Below are 23,785 nucleotides of genomic sequence, written 5' to 3' on the forward strand. Positions count from 1 at the left end.
AAAACAAATAAAGTTAAAGAAGAACAAGAAGCAAATTAATATTAAACAGAGAAGAAAATACACCTGCCGTCACAAATAATCCAAAACACCATTGATTATGTACATTTGTAGTATTTAAAAAGTGTAGGTGCTGTTATTAAACTCAATACTATTTTTTTCTGGTAGCATAGAAAGAAACTTTGATATATATTTGCATATTATAAAAGGTAGTGGCTCATTAAATTACGCAAACCTATGTATAACCATTGACAATTAAATTATAATCAAAGGTATAACATATCAAAGATTTAATTGGTAATTGTTCAATTACCATCAATTTTGCGTTAAAAAAGGAGAATATTATGCTTTCTGCCACATTGAAAAATCATAATCTTGGCATTTTTTAACTATTTATTGTAAATTAAAAAAAAAACACATACAATTATCCTATTGTTGTTTAAATGTTTTGTTGTAATCAAATTAATTTTGTTGTAATGCTTATTTATTTCATAATATACACTACTACATAACTGACATAACTACATAACACTAATACTTCATACTAACTAGTACTTATTAACTACTTATCAAAGGGAACTATTTAATATAGTAATGAAAAATCAGAGTCTTGATAAGTTGAATGATTAAGAGCACATTGGCTAACAATGCACTAATAGTTATGTAATCAATGTAAGTTTGATCACATGTTTTTTATATAGATAAATTTCCTCCCTTTTAACAACAAACAAATCTGAAATTATTTCCTTCTTGAGGTGAGTTTTTAATTGCATTATTAAAATTGTCACTTGTGAGTGCACTGTAAGTTGTAGACATTACTGTAATACCAAGCAAGATGTTCAGACAGTTAGTTAAATTATTGAATCCAAGCAAATTAAATTTGAAGTTTCAAAGATTTTACTCTCCTCACAATGACCCTTGTGGTTTGCCTCCTTACCATTCTTGGGACCCCAATGCAGATGGCCTTTCATGTGAGGGTAAAATTGCTGATGGGTCAGGTTTAATTCTGGGAGTGTATTACGATGAAAAGGACTATTTAAATCAAACCATCTGTTTAACAAAAGCTGCAGCTTTGTTCAATCACAATATCAATGGGAAGCTAGTTGAACAGTTGAAGGCTTTTGGTCCATTGCCAAAGTTGGGGGAAGTTAGAACTTTTACCCAACTAGATCCTGCTTACAACTTGGTGACGGTTGTTGGTCTTGGAGACAACAATGTGGGGTATGTAAAGCAGGAAGCACGAGACGAAGCTAAAGAGAACATCAGGAAAGCTGTAGGAGTAGCGTGTAGAGTGTTACAAGACCACTTTGTTGATAAAGTTTATGTGGAAGGATTTGAGGATCCTGAGTCAGCTGCAGAAGGAGCTGTGCTGGCTCTATGGGGCAATCAGCACTTGAGAGACCCTACAAACCGGACCATTAAAGTACCAGATATCATGCTGTATGGGGATTGTGATTGGAAAAAGTGGCGTATTGGCTTGGAAAAAGCTGAAGCACAAAACTTTGCAAGAAGGTTAATGGAGGCCCCGGGAAACTTGATGACTCCCAGGAAATTTGCCTATGCTGTAGTTCAGTCACTTTGCAAAACCAGTGTTAATGTCACATTACGGGGAGAACAATGGCTGAGAGAAAATAATATGAATGCTTTCCTCACAAACACTCAAGGATCTCCACAACCACCATGCCTTCTGGAAATCGATTACAATGGTTGTGATTCATCTGTTCCTCCAATAGTTTTGATCGGTAAAGGTTTAACATATAACAGTGGGGGTCTCTGTCTAAAAACATGTGACCAACAAAAGTACATGAGAGGAGACATGGCAGGAGGAGCAGTTGTTGTAGCCGCTTTTAAAGCTCTGGCAAACCTTGGTTTACCAGTAAACGTTCGTGGTTTAATACCTTTGGGGGAAAACATGCCTGGCGGAACAGCAGGGAGACCTCGGGACATTGTTAAATCTACAAGTGGAAAATCAATATTAGTTGCCAACCAAGATTTTGATGGAAATCTTTTGCTGGTCGACACAATCTGCTATGCTCAGCGTTTTAAACCTAAATACATTGTCAGTTTAACAACAATGAGCAAAGAAATTCGTACTTCATTTGATCTTGCTTGTTCCGGTCTATTTAGCCGAAATGAAAAGCTGTGGCAACTACTTAAAATATCTGCTGTCCACTCTGGAGACAGACTATGGAAGTTACCGCTGTGGCAAATGTACGAGAGAGAAATAAAAGATGTCACATGCTCTGACCTTTCAAACCTGGTGAAGTATGAGAAAGGATTAGCTTGTTCTAATGCTCAGTTTCTAAACCAGTTTACTTGTAAGGACAACTGGGCGCATATAGACATGTTTGGGGTGATGTACGAGATAGGGAAGACACCTTATTTGAGAAGAGGAATGTCAGGCAGACCTACAAGAACTTTGATCGAATTCCTTGGACAAATAGCTTACCCTCCACTGGACATTATTGAAAAAGAACAATCTGCAGCTGAAGAGACAGAATAAAACTGAAAGTGGCAAAAGAAGCTGATTTAAAATTACTTGTCATAACTGGGTGCTGATTGGCGAATCAGTAAATGGAATTGGGTGGAATAATTTGAAATTTTGTTAGCAAACTCTGTTTTGATTTAACTTATACATTCTTGAACTAAATAGTTGTACTAATAAAATATTGGTCACTTATTTTGTTTTGTTTCATTTTTTTTAGAGGTTGGCGGTCTCTTTTAATCTTGCATTTGTTCATCCACATAGACTAACTGCCCGAGCATGGAATGTATCCATCCAGGAAAGCAAGGGGTGAGCATATACAGTACGAAGGTGAACTGTACTGATAAAATGTGGCAGTGGATCCGAACCCACGACTTCGCTGCCTTGGGCCTGAAGCCCATGACGCTACCAACTCTCCTAACACCTACCTAACTAAATTAACCAAATTAAAAGGTAGCCTAGTAAAAATAAAAGTAGCTAACATAAGCCACGATGAAATATCTAGCCTATTTATCCGAAGGCCATGCTTTTGACAACATTTCAAGAGTTAGAGCTAAAACATTCATTTTGTCTTTTTAACAGGGTAAACAGTGTTGTTATAAACTATGTATACCTGTTTCTTGACAATTTTAAAATTGGAATTTTTAACATTTTTCTTTAACACTTCCAGAGAATTAATTTTTTTTATATGACACAAGAATGGTAGTACCAGAGTGAAAACCCCAAAGGTAAAATTTGTTTTGAAATCAAAAAGTTAAATTTATGTTCTAGTTTCCATATGGCTTCGGATGGGAATCACAGGATAATAAAGCAATTGCAGAAGCTGTCTGCAAAGTTAGATGTTGGTTTTGAATCCAAAATCCAAGATATAAATGTAGTTTTCAGGAATCAAAATTTGAACAAGGCCCATCCCTAGTTAAATTTTAAGGTTAACCCGCAAAATACAGAGTTCTATCTAATATTTTTTTCTCAGTTCGCATAGGCTTAAATAACAGCTTGTTGAGGTTTTCACAGTTGGTACCCAATAAAAATATTATTGGTAACTTTTTTTCTTTTTGAAAAAAGAGGTTGGCGGCCTCTTTTAACCTTGCATTTGCCCGTCCATATAGACTACATCTGTGCCTGGAACGTATCCAGCAAAGAAAGGGGTGAGCCGGTACAGTACAAAGGTGGACATTAGAACATTGAAGATCAAGTTGAACTAAAATGTTTTTTTTTTATTTATGCAGACGTGACAATTTCAAGAGATAGGCCTGAATAAAAAAGAAACTAACATAGCTCACTCAACATAGTTTATTTACTTACAACAAATTTACACACTGAGGAATACTCAACTTACAACACTACAAACTATTTTTACACTTTAGCTCTTGTTTTCTATTGGACTCTGTGATCGCCGCTCTTCCCACTCGTATCTCCATCTCATCCAGGCAACTCTCATCCTGTCCCAGACGTTCCCCCAGGAGTCCATAGCCGGCCTCACGTCCAAGATGGCGAATCTGTGATCCGGCCCGACCAAGCCTCCGTCGTAGTAGTCTATCACATAACGCACGTCCTTCCCGCACCTGTCCACGATCCAGTCATGACGGTCAAATGGTAACTCATACCTGGAAAATTAATAATCAATTACATTTACTGTTAATTTGAAATAACAACTTCACCAATATTTCAGAATTTTTAATTTTTATGAGGCCTTTCGCCAGCTATGCTGGTATCATCAGACACATCACAAAACTGAAGGTTATGTTTATGTTTAAAAAATACAATTATAAATTTTAAGGATTATAATTAACTAATTATAATTTTAATTAAGTAACTAGTTATTTACTAAATAATAGAGGCGATAAATCATTGAATTAAATGCTGATCTTTTCTGTTCTGGATGGTGATGAGAATCTTGAGTGATAAACCTATTGGTGTGGGTTGGTTTCCTGTAAATATCAAACTCGAGCTTTTCATCACTCCGTAGGATTAGTACATCCAGAAATGGGATCTTCTTATCATTTTCAACCTCATATGTGAATTTTATTGATGGATATAAAGAGTTCAATTTGTTGACAAAGTCATTAAGGTTTTCTTTCAGATCAAAAACTGCAAATATGTCGTCTACGTACCTTAACCATGTTCTTGGAAAATATGTCATTTCTTCTTTTGCTTTTGTTTCAAAATGGCTCATAAATATATTTGCTATAAAACATGATAGTGGATTTCCCATAGCCGTTCCTTCAGTTTGAGTATGAAAATTATTATTCTTATATTCAAATGTGTTTTGGGACATATATAGATTTGTCAAAATTACATATTCATTAATTATTTCTGTTGGTAGTTTTAATGACATGAGCCATTTTCTTAACAAGTATCTCGTTATTGGTATCGGTACACTTGGATACAGGGATACAATTTACTGTATTTTGAAAAGTTACCAAACCATTGCTTTTTTATAAAACATACTATTTAAAATTAAACACTTTTGGAGGTTGTATGCCCTGAACGAATCCTACAGCTATCTTTTCCAGGTCAGTCATACTGGAAATTCGCTTTAGTGGAAACTATCTGTTAAATAGTTTGTAATAAAATTCTAAACCCAGCTCAGAAATTGTTATTCCAAGCCAAGGAAGAGCGGGGAATGAATGAGAGAAGCTCCACTTAAAATTATCTTTAACAGTGGATAAGGTATGACTTGAGCAATTATTTAGTTACAAGTCAAACAATTACTTAAGTTATCAGTTCTTGACCATTCTTTAAAAAATATTAATACCTTTTAAAATGTTAATTAGAACAAGATAATAATGGGATACCTTAAAGAACATTAAACCATGGGTTGAATAAGATTCCTTAACCCTGCATTGGGCGCTCAGCAGGGATTTCATCCGTGTATTTTTTATTTTGTAAATAAAAAGAAGTTTTCCAAGTGTCGACAGCCTACTCGGTGCTGTACCTCACGCACCGTTTTCCAGGACCTAGACACAATAACAAATCTGCCTGTACCCCTGACATTGTCAGTGTGAGCCGAAATGATTGCGTTGAGTACTGGAAAAATCCTCCATGTGTGTCCGATAGCGATTCGTTTTTCTGAGGAAAAGTCTGTGTGCGCCCGATGCAGGGTTAAAGGTTTCCATGAGATCTAATCCAACTTATTAGTTTATATTGAATTCAAATTACTCAGTTACATAATATGGCCCAGTATTACAAGAATCTTGTTTCAGTACAAGTGCAGTTGTTGACATAAGAAATTTTAGATTTAGGACAAGTCATACTGTACATTATACTACAATGTACACTTTTAAACTTTCTAAGTACTGCTTCAGAATATTTAGAATTATAACAATTACTAACCCCATGAGCTGCCGGATTCGAGCTCTCGGAGAGTAGTCAGTGGCTTTTCCACCAAAACTCTTCAGTTTTGGATTGCCACATTCGTAAGCATGCAGCGCCTCCCATTTCAAAACCTGTAGATTATAACTATTAGTAATTCTATACATTTCCAAGCTGTTCTGCCGTAATAGAGTAAAGCTTTAAAGACTCTGCAATGTTGAATATTATAATAATTTATAGCTAAAAAAATCTGTAAGAAAAGGCGGAAAAACATAATTTCCCCGTATAAACATGTTTAGAATTAAGAGTCAAAGTTTTACCATGGACAAAAAGAATTAAATATAGACCGTCAGCTGTGCTGCGGTTACCATAGGTTCTGGCGCACACTGCTTGGAGCGCCATTGTAGTTACAGCGTACACGCTACGTAAACTACAGCGGTGTGCACCGGAACCTATGGTAACCGCAGCACGGCTGACAGTCTATATTTAATTCTTTTTGTCTATGGTTTTACTCCACCAATATGCTTAGTAAAAGAGGATTTAATAATGTTGATTGAAGATGCCAGTTATAAAAAAAAACATTTACAAGTATTTAGATTTACAGTAGCAATAGAATACAAACTAAATCGTAATTACAGCTACTTAGCAGAAGCTAGATACTGTACGACCAGTGCCTGATTTAGGGTACTAGTGGCCCTAGGCCTAATCAACCCAATCAGCCCCCACCCCTTAAGCGGAACTTCCCGCCAATCGTGGCAAAATTGTCAAATCCTGCAATCACAGGGAAATAATCATTTCACCCACAATATCTTGATTATCTTCCTCAATCACAGGAAAATCATCATCGTTACCCGAGATCACAGTGAAATGGTAAACATCTCCTACAATCACAAGATCATCATTGTTACCCCGAGGTTGTGGTGAAATGGTAAGCATATCCTTCGATCACAGGGACATCATCATCGTCACCCATGAGTGTGATAAATTATAAACTAAAAAAAAAAACATTTGTTTTTGAACAAAGGGATTGGGCCGAGTAAACAACTTTGTCTTTTCATTTATCAATGAAAAGCCTAGTAGGTTTTTCACAGCTAGTACCTTAATTATACACTTATAGTTTGTTTCTGAAAAAATATAAAATAGGCTATGAAATATAATATCATCAGACTAAAGTTTTATCACCTCTTGCCAGGCAGCCTCGTTGTTGGCATTGTGTATTTTGATGATAACCTCCATATCATGAGGCTTGAGATCGTCATCCTTCCATCGCCAGCCTTTGCGAAGCATAGCATTCCAAAACATCTGCAACAGTTAGTCTAACATTAATCAAGAAATACTATTACTAAATCAAGTGCTTTTGTCTATGAACACATTAATTTTAAGAGACACTCTAATAATTACTGTGATATACAAAGACATTATATCGCCCATAAGAGAATAGTCCGTCTTTAATTAAACCCAACCTCAACCTTTTCACTCTTGTAGCAAGAAAGAGGCAAGCAACACTTTTAGTTGATCTGGGCATTTTTATTTATTTGTATTACAATAGCACCTGTCTTAAATCCTCACAGCAACCAAAAATCTCTTGCAGACACAGGGTGAAAAAGGATGATCTTATTTCAACTCCTCTATCCATTACTCTGGGTTTTAGAAAATGTCTGCACTTCAAATCAGATGGTCAGCCTACCTGTGCGGAAGGGTAGACCCAAAATTCTCCTTCTTTGCCAGCTTTAGGTATTGTAGACGTCTCTCTATTGGTCGGCAGTGTGAACGGCTGGTCTGGTGCTGGCTTTTGATTGGCTGGTCCCATCTACAAGCATTACACAGTTATCACAGATTGAGCACTCAACGTTGAATGCAAGTATGCAGCACTTTTACAGTGAGAAACATCTGTTAGCATGGCCTCTCTGACACAAGGCCACAGCGTGACAAAAGTTACAACTCCACAGACTCGGACTACTGAATGGCATAACAAATTATTGATCTATCCTTTAAAAGAAAACTAACATGTTAAATGCAGTGGCGTACCGACAGGGGGGGGGGTGGTCCGCCCCAGGCCCCACACCAACATAGGCCCCCAAATCAGGGCCGTATTTCCCTAACTTCCAACACGGCCATTGTCAAGGGCCTCTTGGCCTAGGAAGAGGCCTTACTTGAGTCTCAAAAATTGGAAAATAAATTTTGCTGTTGAATATAATCATATGTTCCCACAATCACCATGAAGAGTCTGCAAAGATTGCGCAATCGAAAATCACGACCAGCAGCGATCGCGGGTGACGATAATACGGTCTCGCAACCACAAAAGATGTTCTGTGTTCACGATTTTGCCGCCATTGCGGGGGACGATATGTTTTCCACGCGTTTGCTGGAGATGTTAACGTATTCGGCATGTAGAATATATCCCTGCGTTCGCGAAAGATGTTCACTATTCCACCGTAAACATAGGACATGTTTACGAATGCTCCGCGGTCTCAGAGATAACCCGTGCGACCGCGGGAGATGGAGATTACAACCCCACACGGACGCTAACGATTTCGTCTTCACCGAGGATTATAACGTTCTTTTTTGCCCCGATCACAGAAGTCGTTTGGACCAATTATAAAGGGTGTCGCAGTAAGAACGCCGGATTTCAAGAGCGTCTTATCCTTATATGTATGTTATCAGTATTAGGTCCCATTTGTAGTCATGAATCGCTACACGACGGATCAACGCTTGGTCATACTTAAAGTGCACTACAAGTACGGGGAACGTTTCGCTGAAACGGTGCGGAAGATGCGTGTTATTTTCAGCCGGGTCAATGCACCAAATGAGTCATCTGTCCGAAGATTAATTTCTAAATTCGAAAAAATATGATCAGTTTTGTACATTAAAAGACCATTGCGCAGTCGGGCAGGTCGCTCCCTTGAAAATATTGAGGCTGTACATGATAGTGTAGAAGACAACGCAAGAACATCGATTCGTCGGCGTAGTCAGCAGTTAGGCCTAGCTCGGAGCACAGTACAAAGAATTTTGGTAAAAGACCTTCACATGAGCCCTTACAAAATTCAACTTGCACAAGAGAACAAGCCAAGAGATCCCGTAAAACGGCTTGATTTTGTAAACTGGGTGGTTGGCAATCAATATGAAAATGACAAAAACTTTGCTGTTCAGCGATGAAGCACACATCGCTGCATCGCCATCTAAGCAAGATCGTGCGATTTAACACCGTGTGACTACTTTCTTTGGGGATATTTAAAGTAACTTGTTTTCACCAATAATCCTCAAACAATCCAAGACCTGAAGGAGGAAATTGATCTTGTCATTCAACAGGAAGTGTGTGAAAAAGTGATGGAAAACTTTGTCGAGATATGTCGGGCATGTCAGCAGGCAGCAGGTGGACACTTACGAGACATAATATTCTATTACTAATCGGAGATACTATGCTTTAAGATTCATGTTTCATATTGTAAATTTAGCGTGAAAATATATGGTTCATTAACATTTCATATCCGGTGTTCTTATTGGGACACCCTTTATTAAAATGTAATGTATAATAATAAAGATAGGCTAATATAATTATGTAATGTATTTTGTACAAAAATAAGTTAGTAGGCCTATCTCCAAAATGAAAAAAGTTTAAAGAAGTGTCAGAAAAATCCTGATTTGTATTACTTCTTGGAGTGCTCGTGCTTATTTTGAATCTCCAACTCATAAAAACTTGAAATGTTAAAAACTCAAAGGAAAACTTAATTTAGCATCATTCAATTTTTCTCAAATACAAAAATAGATTACATTAAAAATAGTTGAAGTAAGCTCATTTAATCAGTGATACAAAATACATTAAAAGCGTATATTCCTTTTTAGTTCTAGTCACTGTTTAGGGTTACATTTTTAATAAACACCATGGTACCGTTTAAAATAATTTTAAACATAAAATGATTTTAAAGAGGGTAGACCTACTATGGTATTTATTATTTCACTTGTATATATATATATATATATATATATATATATATATATATATATATATGTATGTATGTATATGTATGTAAAAAAGGCCCTCTCATCTAAGCCGCCCCAGGCCCCCAACTATGACAGTACGCCACTGGTTAAATGGACTAACACACTAGGTTATACTATACTCAACTTATTCCACTTAAAGAAATCCAATTTTATTGGGTCTGACTTAGGGGAGGTATGAATGAGGCATTTAGTTCAAAATTCCTCCGTGAACAGCGCTGTAGTAGAGAGCACTTTGGCAATGAAGGTTTACTAATCGCAAAAATAGTTCTGTTCATAAAATAAAATTATAAATGTCTCAAATTCAATTTTATTATTTTTTAATTATAAAATTAAACTATCATAACCTAACCGAACTAACCAAACTTGCTGATAAAGAACTAATATAACAAAAGTTTAGTAATCGGAAAAATAATTCTGTTTATTAAATAAAACTAGAATTTGCTCAATTAAAATTTTATAATGACTTAATAATAAAATTAAACTGTAATAACCGAACCAAACCAACCAAACTTGCTGATAATAAAAAAATCTTGGACAAAAAGTTATTGCTACCAACAGGATTCGAACCCGGGACCTTCAGTATATCAGCCCGGCACGCTAACCATTAGACCACCGAGGCCGATGGATACCAACTGTTTTGTTACGGTAATGGCGTTCCCTCCGCTAATAAGAAGCCCACAGCTGTCATCGTAGCCTCTTCTATACCTCCCCGGAGTAAATACCAATTTTATTTAGGCTTTTACATTTTGTTTAGACCTAGCACTCTCATTGGGTTTCCCTCCATTGGCACATTTGAAAGGATTTTGTAGTGAGTTGGTTTAAAACCTGGTATTGCTACTATCTAACGTAGAACGTAGATAGCATCATTAATTCAAAGCCCAATGGCACAAGAGAACTGGATCTAGAAACAATCTCTTGGAATTGAACTAGCGACCTTCAGATTTGAAGGCGAGCACTGTAACTAAAAATCTTCAAACACTAAAGCCTCTGAGTTTATGGCAATTTTTATAGCCTAATTTCTTGATATGGTCTATAATTTTCAAAAGACATAGCCTACAGAACGAAAATCAAATTAGATGGCAACCTGTTGCCAATCAGTCAATCAATTGTACTGATAAGTTTAAATAATTAGGCTACATACCATATTTCTGGGATCAATGTCACTGTTGTCATGGTTTATGGGACACTCTGATTGAACCTGCGAACACAAAAAATAAATTAGCCTATCATTCACACAAAAACCACATTCTTAATATTATTTCATACTAAGAAACTTGAATAATCTGAACAGAAAATTAAATTAAGCTTTTAAGTTTGGCACCGCAAATCCAAAACTTCAGTTTTTTTTTTAAACCATAAGAAGTTTCACAAAATTATTTTAAAATTTCTGATTTAAGACAATATTGTGTTGTAAAATATGGTAGGCTTCTAAATATATTTTTAACAACTAACAACTCTGTTAACAGTTGAAATATTAAAAAATGTATGCTACATGGCATTAGGCTATAGCCTATACATATTAGTAGGGATGGATGAGATTGGATTTTTAGTTTGAGACGAGACAAGATTTTTTATTTCTCATAAAATTTCGAGACGAGATTGAGACGGGATTTCCCTTCTCATACACAACGGAAAATGCACGTTCAAAATTTTTATCTGATTTTGTAACATTGTTAGATGACTGTTTAAATACAAAAATAATGATAATAGGCAAGAATATTTACAATCTTTTATTAAAAAACATTAGCATAACATTTTTTTATTCATCACGCCTAACTTATTTAAAAATGCCTACGATTAGGAAACATAGTGATATCAGTTAGGATAGAGTTCAACTTATCCTAAAATAAAATAAATCATAAAATAAAAGCAATATTGATTTTTATAAAATAGTTAGGCCTACTTGTTTTGACTTTTTATAGTAATAAAACATTCCTCACACTGCTTACACTTAACAAAACTTCTCAAATGTTATTAAAGTAATATTATTAAAATAATTAAAGTAATATTTACATTTAAAGATTTAATTAAATAAGAACGCCTTCACAAAGGAAACGCAACTACAACACGCTCCTGTATTGCATTGACTTTCAGCAGGCGTTTTTAAATTTTTTTTTATTCTCGTCTTGATAAAAATCTCGGCCAAAAAGAAATCTCATCTCGTGTAACGAGATTTACAATTTCCCGAAATTTCAAGACTTGACCATCCCTACATATTAGATATCATAATAGATTTCTAGAAGTAACTTACCGGTACTTATCAACTCAGCCGAACTTAGCCTATTTTTATGTAGGCCTAGGCCTAAGGAATGTTCCCTTTAACAGGAACGTACCGGTACTTTTCTGTTAAAGGGAACATTCATTATTAAACTTATATACTTAAGATTTTTTTTTCGAGACATCAATATTTAATTTTCTGACCGATATTAATATTAATGAACGAGATATCAGCTGATAAATACGATAAGTAAATATTGTTCAGTATCAACAAACAATTTTAAAATATTAGCCTATTTATATTGAAATGAAATTGTTCTAAACTAACCTTACCCAACCAACCAAACTTGGCTGTAACATTTCCAAATCCCGTTTCATATTACTCACATGCCTTAAATTCTGTTATCAAATAAAAGTTTCAAATGGTACAGCAAGTGTTTGTTAGTTATGTTAGTTTACCTTATAGAACAGTTTTATTTCTGAATCCACATAATACAGGGTGTTTTTAAAAGAATGCCGGGATTTTAAATGATGATTGTATGGGTACTATTCAAGGTAGGTAACTAAACGTTTTATACGTCAAATTGAAGCTAAACAACTAAGTTTTGTTTCCCGTGTAGCAAGGGAGGAAATTTTAACCTTTGCATGCGCAAAACAGGTGCGTGGTGGTAGGCCACTATTGTGACTCATACGCTTGACGTCAGTCTCCAGTACGGAACAAACCTAAATTGGTAACTTTATGATGTTAACTGTAAAAGATGGAGTCTTTGTGCCTAAAAGGATGCAGTTAAGACATCAGATAAACCTGCCGATCACCCTAATTGTACAGACTTTGCCAGTTTTACGCTCATATAAGATTAATGAAAATTTTCATTTTGTTAGATCATTCCGAACTGGATCAAAGAATGAGACAAAAACTTTCTTTTCCCTTCAAATCGTTAAATTATCTTGAATAGTCCCCGAGCAACGACCGTAAAAAATCCCGACATTCTTTTAAAAACACCCTGGGTAATTATTGCGATGAACGTGACCATGGGAACCTATATAGATTTATATATCACCAGAAACTAATTTTTTGCTGAAAATAACGGTGCAAAAATTTTTCCGCGCTAACTAATATTAACGGAGTTACGGCTGTTTTAAGTTTTATTTACCTTTGTAAGTCTACTGACTAGTCTATTTTAATTGACGATATTTCCTCACCAGAATCTTTGTATAACTATTAAATTTATGTAAATTGTAAGTGATTTTAAGTAAATATTAGACACACACTAACAATCAATAGGTTAAATTAACGCAAACTTATTAATTAGTTTCAGCATAAAGAACGTTCGGGAAACAAAATAGCTAATCTGTACGCATATAAGTGAAATGGTTAGTGGCGGCTGGCGGGGGCATGATGGATTTGACAAAATCCAGTTCCAGTAATCCAATCCACTCCACAAAATAGGCTAACATTGATACTTTAACCATGTAGCTTTTATGCCCTTTTGAATCCTTATACCTAGAATAAGGATTTTTACGTAGGCATACTTCTAAAGCCTAACAACTAACAACTACTATTAAACATACACCAACAATGTTAGACTTCTCATTCCATTCTAAAATCTGAAGTTTTTTCCATGTCTAGTTCATGTTGGTGTCACTTGAGCGCTAGTGTCATAACACTTTGTTAAATATTATAAGAGAGTACTACAGTAAAGTATTATTAAATATATTAGTAATGAACTGTGCTTTACATTTGGTAATATAACCAGGGGATGAGTGATTGTGTTATTGACTTAAATAACACATTGATTAGTCTATGAATCATATTATTACTAGTGTACCTGTTGCTCGAATTCGAGCAATTGCGAAGCATTACAGGCGACTCACGAAGATTATGGAAATACTCACGATCTACACAACAGTTAGATATAATCAAAATCTTTTGTAAATATCTTATCTTTTCTCAAAAAGCTGATCTTGTTTTTTAGTGTTTCTACAAATATTTCCCTCTAGCCGCATTAGGTTTTCTATAATAACGATTATAAATGATTATAAGCATAACGATTATAAATTTCTTTTCTTCTACTTTGTTGTGTTCTATGACTTTTTCTATGTTTCCATTGTTTGCAAATCGGTTATTTCAATGATTGCTCAAGAAATGTAGCATATTGTTAATTCAGTTTCATTTTTAGCCTATATCAAATTGTCCAGGATTTCTCGCTTTTTCCATTGTAATAATTTTACCAACCCAAGTTTCGTCTACAGATGCAATACGCCAATGAATATCACCTACGTACAATCTCCAAGAAGTGGTAAAAAAAGGCAGAAACCAAGCCATACAATAGATATAAGTTAACTCCTTAAGAAATAATTTTAAGAGTTAACTTACTGTGATATTAGGATTTTCCACTGATTTGGTAATAGAACATTATATTGCAAAACATGACACGATACAGAATAAAATTGATTTTAAAATCAGAAAAACCTATTGCAAATACTGTACTTCATTTTGACAAATTCAATAAATCACAATTTAAATATTAACAGCTGTTTCATTAAAAAGTAGTGAAGAATTATGCATATGGTAAACAAATTTGAAGAGGCAACTTTAAAGGCTTCTGGGGCAGAGCCCCAAGGGAATTTACCTCGTTCCTCTTTTGATGGCTCATCTATAGACCAAGACCTTTCTTTAGAGACCCCTACCAAGTTTCTACGCCCAGCCGTTCTCTCAAATTAGCTGGGACAAAAACCCAGTTTTTCCTCCATAAGAATAACATGGGATGGGAATTCAAAGGCCACTGGGGCAGAGCCCCAAGGGAATTTACCACGTTTCTCTTTTGATGGCTCATCTACAGACCAAGACCTTTCTTTAGACACCTCTACCGAGTTTCTACACCCAGCCGTTCTCTCAATTTAGCTATGACAAAGAAAAACAGTTTCAAATTAATATATAGATTAAAATTAAACTATTCTAAACTAACCTAACCAAACCAAACTTGCTGTAGCACAAAATATAAGTATGATGACAGAAAAGGCATGTGTGGAAGGCAAGTCGGACTTTATGCGGATTCGTGACTGCATTAAGTCCTTTGAAGGTAGGTTAGATTAGGTAAGTTAAAGTGTAGGTTATAGTGAACTGAGTTGATAATTTATATTACACACAGACAGTTGTTGTGCCATTAAAAACAAAATAACGATTTCATTGTGTTTAATACACTATTTTAATTGCACAACAACTGCCTGTGTGTAATATAAATTATCAACTCAGTTCACTATAACCTACACTTTACCTTCCTAATCTAACCTAACTTCAAAACACTTAATACAGTCACGAATCCGCATAAGCCCGACTTGCCTTCCACACATGCCTAAATAAAATCATTCTGAAATAAGTTATTCAGTACCGTATTGTTTCTTAGATGTTTGTAGCACATGTAATTTAAATGACTTGATTGACTTATTTTTATTCTCTTCTCTTCAATTTCGTATTTTCATTTTCATTTCAGGTTCAGTATAGTTGTACAAGTAACAGTTAGTCCGTTCCGTAATTCCGTAATGCGGCAAGCAGTAGCAGACTAGAATAGAAGGTAGATAAAGGAAATCAAAACGACAAATTATCTTAAGTTACCTTAGTTAATATTCGTGGCCTCGGAGACATTTTTGCACTGTTTTTTTCCTGGTAAAAAGTGAGTCTTCTACTTTAATTACTTACAATTAACGTAATATATCAAGTATCTGCAGAGAACATTTCATAGGCTTATAAATAGGTTAAGTCAAAAAAACAAGTTACCGGTAAATAAAACTTAAAACAGCCGCAACTCCGTTAATATTTGAGAGCGCGGAAAAATTTTTGCACCATTATTTTCAGCTAAAAATCTAGTTTCTAGTGATATATAAATCTATATAGGTTCCCATGGTCACGTTCGTCGCAATAAATACCACACCCTGTATATTATTTTGCCTAAACAAGAGCAGTTGTCAATTTGTAATTTAAATGTGTTTGAAGATATTAAAACAAATAAAGGAAGGGATGGTAAAGGAAAACAAAAAAAGCCTAACTTATGGATATATTGAAAGATATCAGATAGATTAATGAATGTTCCCTTCAACAGGAAAGTACCATATTTGTTATCCAATTGTTAGTCGAATATTTAATGGCTTTTAAGTACTGTTACGATGTCTTTGGATAGGCCTATCTCTATTTGATCAATTACAACAAAATTCTGATACTGAACACTAGGCCTAATTACCACAGGTTTCGCTTTGGGCTTGTGCATTGGACATTCTGGAGGTGGTTCACCCTCGAATGTTTCGTGTCCGTAAGGTTTAGCTGTTCCCTCTGGCTGAGCTGGAGGCACATGGGTGAGGTTGGCAGCTGCTAAGTTTGCGACAGTCAATGTGTTGCCCATCCTAAAAAAAGGAAAATAGACTAACTTAGGTTAATTAGGCCAAAATCATCTTTCTATTGAGATTTAGCGTGGGTAACTTAAGCTATTTAAGCATCGTTATTAATGTAGCCCAGTTAAGAAACTGTACCCTAAGCCGCAACGGTACTGCAGTCGCATAGATAATAGCCTAAGTTATATAAGCTAGTATATTATATTATCAAAATACAATCACACAATTTTAATTTTATCAGACCATTTGCACTTGTTTCACTAAAGCTTCCATTGAACACAATTAAACTGTATGTTATTTTGCATTAAGACTTAAGTAACAGTATTAAAGAATAAAAGTAACGGCTGCACTTAACTGTACGTCCTACACTCATTCGAATGAAACTATCGATTGTTCAATTGTTTCATTCGATATATCGTTCGGTTAGGTTAACCTTACCTAATTAACCAAACGATACAACTTATCGAACAATCGATAAATCGATCGATATTTTCATTCGAATGAGTGTAGGTAGGACGTAAAGTAAAGTGCAGCCAAAGTTACTCCAGGTCATCTAGGCCAAAAAGTACACCATTGGAGATACTTATACCAAACCCTTGAAACCAGCTGAAAATAGGCCTAAGTGTTCCTTTTGCTAAATTTTTAGGTCTAGGACATCAAACAAATCGAGGCATAGGGGAGGCCTAGTGTATTGAGGGATTATTTGTCACCACTGAAGGTAAATAAATAAATGAAAACTACTTATATAACTTACGTAAGTTTAGGTGTTCTAAACTAGCCTAATTGCTGAAAATTCTGACCCAAAAATTTGCAGTTCAGTTTTGCACTTTTATAGGTTAGATTTAGAAAATAACCATAACGTTCTTGATAACAGCTTGCAAGCACAGAGCCCTATAAAAAGGAAAGACAAAGTCTAGGTCTGTGCCCTGTGGTCTGGGTCTTCTAAACACCACAAACAGTGTTTCCACACGACCATAAAAATAATCCCGCTTACAGGGTCGAAAAATCCAGTTTTATCCCGCTTTTAAATCGGTGAAAAATCCCGTTTTATCCCGCATGATTTTTTTGGTACAATTCCTAGTGTTAAACTTTACGTATCATTTTTATAAGTTGTTTAAACATCACTATTATATTTTGCTACAGTATTTAAACAATTTGAGTTAGTTTTTCTCTAAAATTGAGTAGAAAAAAATAAAAATAGTCGTCACAGCCAAAAATCCCGTTTTATCCCGCATCCCGTTTTAATCCCGCTCAAGGTCTAAAAATCCCGTTTTCGGGATAATAATCCCGCGAATGGAAACACTGACCACAAAGCAGTCGGGGTCGAGGGTCGAGCAGTCGCGCAGTTTTCGCTTTCACAGTGTGCATTGATTTGAGTTGAGTGGAGTGAGATTGAGATTGAGCATTGCGCAATGGAATGAGCAACTTTGTGTCGGCTGCTAGAAAAAATGCACGTCAAGCCACTGAGCTATAATTCTGCGAGCGTTTCAGGGCAGGAATTGGACTAGCCTACTGCGCATGCGCAAACCGTAAAATTGAGCTGATCTCAAATGAACGACTCTGACACAATTGAAGCAAAACAGTTGTTTACTGTTCTGTCATTCTGTCATCTGTCTGCCCCTGCTGTGCCCCAGCGATTGTAGTTTTCAAAAAGTCTTTAAGCTGTGTTTTTTTTTTAAATAATTTGAGGTTTTATCGAAGTATCGTATGTTTTGAAGTCGGATTTAAGTGTATAAAAGAGTGTTTATTGTTATGCGTTCTACCGTGCCATCCTCGTGCACCCTGCTTGTAGGCCCCACAACAGGCCTAAGTTAAAGTTAGTTTTTATACTGTAGTAGGCCTAAACTTAGTCTTTAAAAGTGTTTGTTGTGTTTTGTTCCAAGTGTTGTCCAAATAAAACAAGGATACAGTTTCTTAACTGGCTACACTAATATCGATTGAAACTATCGATTCAATTAGTAAACTGCGATTTTTTCACCATCAACAAGGTTGGTGGCTGCACTTTACTTTACGTCCTACACTCATTCGAATGAAAATATCGATCGATATATCGATTATTCGAAAAGTTATATCGTTTGGTCAGTTAGGTAAGATTTACCTAACCTAACTAACCAAACGATTTATCGAATGAAACAATCAAATAGGCTAATCGATAATTTCATTCGAATGAATGTAGGACGTAAAGTAACGTGCAGCCAGTTTGGTTAGTTAGGTTAGGTTATGATAGATTCATTTTATAATAGACATTATATTTTAAAATATCGATTATTAATCAATATTTCAATTCGATAGTTCCAATCGATATTAGGGTAGCCCAGTTAAGAAACTGTTGTACCCCTGTAGGGTCACACAGTTAGGACATGGTTAGGACTACCGACATTTCCCATAAACATTGCAAAAGGACGAATCTTATAATTATATAAGAACTGTGTAGGCTGTGTGGTAAAAGGCACTTACAAAATAAGTTACCAAGCGGTGTAACTTTCATATTAGAAACCCTTGGGTGAGTTGTATTTTAAAGGCCTAATCTTTAGGTTGACACATTTAAACCTATAGCCTGTAAACCATTAACTGTTTGGAAAAAAGTCTATGCCGTAGACTAAATATGGTCCTTAAGCCAATTAAATGTGTAGGCTAACTAACTAAAATTTAAATAACTTAGGCCTTGGCTAGGCTTTGCATTACCCTGGCGTAGGGCAAGGCTAGGTTCCGCTATCGATAGACAGGCCTACACTATAGTACCCTATTAGGTTACTATATTATATTGGGTCTCTCACTATTTGGCAGTTTCCTGTTAGGCCTAAAGGGAACATTCATTATTATCGATGATTTCTTTTCGATATAAGCTTATCAATATTTTTGTTTTACTTCACGATTCATAACTTAAGTTATTCCTTCTGTTATCTTCAAACACATTTAAATTATCTAGGTACTAATTTAGAAGTAGGCCGAACCTTGTTTAGGCAAACATTTAAGTTAATATCCTAGTTTATTGGATTATAAAATCAAACTAAGCTAATCTAACCTAAGTTATAACATAACTCACTTTTGCTGTATAGGCTATGTTACCGTTTCAAAATTCCGTTTAATAACAGAAAAGGAATGGGGAATGGCTGTTTAACGGACAGAAAAATAAAATTTTGATATTCTAAAAGAAATTATCTATAATAAATGTTCCCTTTAACAGGAAAGTACCCATTCTTTACATTATACCATAGACAAAAAGAATTAAATATAGACCGTCAGCTGTGCTGCGGTTACCATAGGTTCTGGCGCACACCGCTTGGAGCACCACGGTAGTTACGGCGTACGCGCTGCGTAAACTACAGCGTTGTGCACCGGAACCTATGGTAACCATGGCAACCGCAGCACGGTTGGTAGTCTATATATAATTCTTTTTGTCTATGATTATACTTGCTACTCATACACACATATAGTCTCTAACTTAATAAGAATGCTGTAACCTTTTGAAAGAGGCATTTCCTCGCGCTGTTGTAATAGTCAGAATATTAAAACATCGTTTGTTTAATTTAAATAGCGGTTTGTTTGAAATTATTTAGAGTAACATGGCCATGAGAAACATGCTATTTGAAACTCCAACGACAGGAAAATATACGTTAAGTTTTATAAACGATTAAATTGTAGGCTAGTTATTTGTAGCGGCCAAAAACTGTTGTCCCGTTACCTACTTTTAGGAATAAACAATTTGTCCTCTACTTAGTGATGTAAAAATCATTATACAGGTTGTTATGGTCATATTATTATAAAGATCAAAATAACTAGGCCTACAATTTATTTTTTAGTTGGGGTAATTTTGATGAAACAAATAACAATACATTTACAGTCTTCATTTTATGCTAGAATGTTTTACTATAAACAATGTAGGCTATTAAGAACTGCAGTAAAGTCCTTTAGAGAACCTGCAATATCAGTACCTTCAATACCTTCAATATATATTGGGTGAAATATCAGTTCGTTATACAAATAGTACTTTATATTATTCCCTGCGATATAAATTCCGATTTTTGTTTTGAGTATTAAAGGTACTGTATCGTGATATGAATATTTAAAGCCATAGATTTTGTTAAAAAGACTTTCACACTGTGCTGTGGTGGTTAAACAAGGTTAGTTCAGTTTGGTTTAGTTTATGTTAATAAAAACCAGGTAACACCTAAATAAATACAAATTGTTCCAATAGCATCATCATTGGGTTGGGTTAGTGTTGTACAGTTTTCTATCAAAACTGATTGTCAAAAGCGCCAAATTATACCTAGTCGTGTCTTTTCATGAGTAACTTAGCTTATAGAAAAAAGCTAAACGTTTTGTTAATGATACCTTGTTTGTTTATAAACTATAGGCCTACCACTTTCAAAAGAACCTGCGCAGAACCATGGCTGTCTCGCGCATGTAGGGGTGAAGGGTGATGGTGGGGAAGGGCCTGGAGCAGTGGTGGGGATAAGTCGTTGGGGCGAGGTGTCTTTCCCCACCACTCTGACTCTCCTGCTGTCCTGCATGCACGACTCATACAGGTGCGTGGTTTTTTTCTATGTTGTAGGCCTATAAGCTAACATAATCTAAACGCCGCAATGGTCTGTAAAAGATTGGCGGGTGGTCCTCTTTTTAAATAGACCCATAGGCTAACAGATTAATAAGCAGGTCTATTTCTTAATCAATATATATATTATATAAATTTGAAGCAATTGTCAGTAGGCCTATTAATTTATAGAAACTGAAAATTTGATAGGATAGTATAATACATTGAAGTTTCTCTGCAGAACTTTACCCCATAACATTGCTGTTGCAGTGCAATGTAATTTTCAGAACCAGTCTTCTTCGCTTTGTATTTAGGCTAAGTAAAATTGATTTTCCTTGCTGCATATTAGGGAACATTATTACTATGTTTAATAGCCATGATAAGGTACAGTAGACTCCCTCTTATTCGGACACCTTTTAACCTGACATCGGTTAAACCAGACAACACTCGGTGGAAATTACATCTCTTAAGGCCTATTTTGCTTGGAGCGACTTTAGCGATAGTCGCACAGCGATTATCGCTCAGCTACTATAGCTGACAATGCGGCCATTTTGCTTAGAGCGATTGATTTTCGGTCGCACAGCAATTTTTCATAGTTAGTTAAATATCAGCACTCACAATGGTGAAGTCATGAGTGCGAATTGTAAGTCATTAAAGCTTCTCCTCGGTGAGGATTTAGGAGACGAGGCTCCACTCGACCCTAGTGGAAGTATCAATGGACGATCGATTGAAAATACATAGTGATACGTAGGATTAGGGACGGATACGTATCACTAGAGGTCACTAGATAGGACTTAAATAGAAAACTGTAGTGATATCAATGAAAAAATATATTTATATAAATAAAAAAATAGTGATATCAATAAGAGTACATGAATGTCGGAAAATAAAACCTGGAGTCTAAATTAAAAAAAAATATTCATACAAAAACTGACACAGTATTAACGCCCACACTACGTAAATAACACATAACAACTTGGAACAGTCAAGCATTTTATATTTAATAAATTTGAATAGACGTAAATTACCTTAACAATTTTAAACAAGTCGCCTGTTTCTACTAAAATTTAATTTAGAAAATGAAATCAATGTGTAATGAAATATAACCAAAACAGTAGAATCGTAACAGCACATGAATAGAAAAATTAATGTGAACAAAAAAGTAAATTATGCTTAATTTAACCCCTATTATGTGCCTACTGAGTGAACTGCACTGTTTTGAGGTTCTGCGCATCAGTCGCGGCGCGATTATCGCTCAGACTGGTCCCCGGGGCAGTGGTCCGCGACTGTAGCTAGCGACTCTTGCGATTGTCGCTCCAAGCAAAACAGGACAACGCAAACTCCGTCAGAGCAGTGCCCGGCTACTATCGCGGAGCGATTATCGCCATGCGACTATCGCTGCAATCGCTTCAAGCAAAATAGGCCTTTAACCGGGCAATTTTTATCAGCACATCGGTTTAACCAGACTAGGTCGGCAGGAAGTGGGCGGTAAGCGTTACTGAAACGTCTGTTCTTGTGTTAAGGATATGAGTACAGTGATTATGCTCTACTACATTTTAGTCAAATACTGTATATACAGTATGCATTTAAACGGTCAGTTTTAATGAGTTTGTGGGACGTCAGTTTAACGAGAAAACCCACTATCCGGACTGACCTCGGTCCCAAGAGTCTGGATAAGAGGGAGTCTATTGTTCTGTACATTTTACTATGTTATAGTGACACGAATAAAAAAGTAACAGCCAAAACTTCATGCAATAACCCCATAGTACCACATACAATATGTTTACTAGTGTGAACTTGCTGTAGGCTTCACATTGAATGTGTTGCCCATGTTTATTAAATTAACCTAAAACAGAGTTTTTTTGTTACAGAGTCATTGATTGAGGTGCTGGTGAACTGATTGAAGACTTAAAAATGTTTTGTTATTAGTGTGAGGTGTGATAGTACGGACTGTTGTGATAAATTACCACTGTTTATGATTTACTTTATATGTTTTAAAATAAATGTTCTACATAAACTATTAAAATTGAATGATAATTTACAATGCCACTATTTCCAGCTGTAATAGTATATTTCGTACCTAGGGCCGAAAATGAGGTTTTGCCGGCTCGAGATAGTTTTTAAGTTCGAGACGAAGTCGAGAACTTAAATCGATCGAGAGCTGCAAAACCATTTCTGCCCGTGGTACGAACGCTATTTTTCACCACACTATACCCTATTACCACTATTAATTCACCACTATAATAATGCACACTGATAGTCAACACAACTACAACAGGTTATGTAAAGAAATAATTTGAGGAATCAGCAAAAATAAAAATAAATAGTTGCTAGGCAACGGCGACAATAACACAATTCTATTGCAATGCTATGGATTTTGATTGTGTATTTAAAATGCATTCATGTTTTAAGTAAGTAAGTGGACAGCTGATTTTGCGGCCCCGGCCTGTAAAAACCTGCTCGGTCCCCAAATTTCTATGACAGCTGGCATGGCCAGCAAAACGTAACTTTCAGCCACCAATCAACGTATGTAATACAGCCAAAAACATCATAGTGTGGTGAAAAAATTTTTTACGCCACACTACATTATTTTGACGAACTTCCCACGCAAGGATTCAGTCCAGAAAACAGCTGTTTGCCGCCGGCTTATTCAAATGGGGTTTCATTGCGTAATACTGTTCTGCAATGAGTTTTTCCGGACACCAACCTCTCATAACCTCTCATAGAGGTTATGACTGGTGATGTTTAGTCATTTAGTTGGTGGAAATATGTAAGGATTTGTACGAATTAAGTAGTATGGCGTAAACTATCGTACGTAACTCGTCCAAAATGTGTGTACCGGACTCGTA

The 23,785-nt window shown here is 35.7% G+C and overlaps 2 protein-coding genes and 1 long non-coding RNA gene across 6 annotated transcripts; 2 read left to right on the top strand and 1 right to left on the bottom strand.

Annotated features, from left to right (window-relative positions):
• Positions 1–752: 752 nt before the first annotated feature.
• LOC128993860 (cytosol aminopeptidase-like) lies at positions 753–2,677 on the top strand. Its single transcript, XM_054417920.1, has one exon. The coding sequence runs from the start codon at positions 833–835 to the stop codon at positions 2,498–2,500; it is 1,668 nt and encodes a 555-aa protein (XP_054273895.1). The 5' UTR covers positions 753–832; the 3' UTR covers positions 2,501–2,677.
• Positions 2,678–3,757: 1,080 nt separating this feature from the next.
• Positions 3,758–17,352, bottom strand: LOC128993864 (holocytochrome c-type synthase-like). Of its 2 annotated transcripts, none has more exons than XM_054417926.1 (7): positions 17,203–17,352; positions 16,255–16,414; positions 10,941–10,997; positions 7,485–7,607; positions 6,980–7,099; positions 5,819–5,931; positions 3,758–4,089 (listed from the first exon to the last, which is right to left on the bottom strand). In XM_054417926.1, the coding sequence occupies exons 2-7, from the start codon at positions 16,411–16,413 to the stop codon at positions 3,846–3,848; spliced, it is 816 nt and encodes a 271-aa protein (XP_054273901.1). In that variant the 5' UTR covers position 16,414; positions 17,203–17,352; the 3' UTR covers positions 3,758–3,845. The 2 variants fall into 2 exon arrangements, with proteins under 2 accessions (XP_054273901.1, XP_054273900.1); XM_054417925.1 differs by having other exon boundaries at positions 17,157–17,352.
• A 705-nt stretch (positions 17,353–18,057) lies between these two features.
• Positions 18,058–22,962, top strand: LOC128993866 (uncharacterized). Of its 3 annotated transcripts, none has more exons than XR_008490840.1 (3): positions 18,058–18,218; positions 20,760–20,931; positions 22,808–22,962. It is a non-coding gene; the product is annotated as an uncharacterized LOC128993866 (long non-coding RNA). The 3 variants fall into 3 exon arrangements; XR_008490841.1 differs by lacking the exon at positions 18,058–18,218 and adding an exon at positions 18,804–18,905; XR_008490839.1 differs by lacking the exon at positions 18,058–18,218 and having other exon boundaries at positions 20,504–20,931.
• Positions 22,963–23,785: the final 823 nt, after the last annotated feature.

The sequence above is a fragment of the Macrosteles quadrilineatus genome, unplaced genomic scaffold, assembly GCF_028750875.1.
Source record: "Macrosteles quadrilineatus isolate MER2022 unplaced genomic scaffold, UCM_ALF_1.0 Scaffold_5__1_contigs__length_97177068, whole genome shotgun sequence".
Taxonomy (NCBI): domain Eukaryota; kingdom Metazoa; phylum Arthropoda; class Insecta; order Hemiptera; family Cicadellidae; genus Macrosteles; species Macrosteles quadrilineatus.

Excerpts from the sequence above, each read along its gene's own strand:
- LOC128993864 (XM_054417926.1), bottom strand. The coding sequence starts at position 16,413 with ATGGGCAACACATTGACTGTCGCAAACTTAGCAGCTGCCAACCTCACC. Across the intron at positions 10,998-16,254 it reads AGCCCAAAGCGAAACCTGTG|GTTCAATCAGAGTGTCCCAT; the intron begins GTAATTAGGCCT and ends TTGTGTTCGCAG. Across the intron at positions 7,100-7,484 it reads GGGTCTACCCTTCCGCACAG|ATGTTTTGGAATGCTATGCT; the intron begins GTAGGCTGACCA and ends TAACTGTTGCAG.
- LOC128993860 (XM_054417920.1), top strand. The coding sequence starts at position 833 with ATGTTCAGACAGTTAGTTAAATTATTGAATCCAAGCAAATTAAATTTG.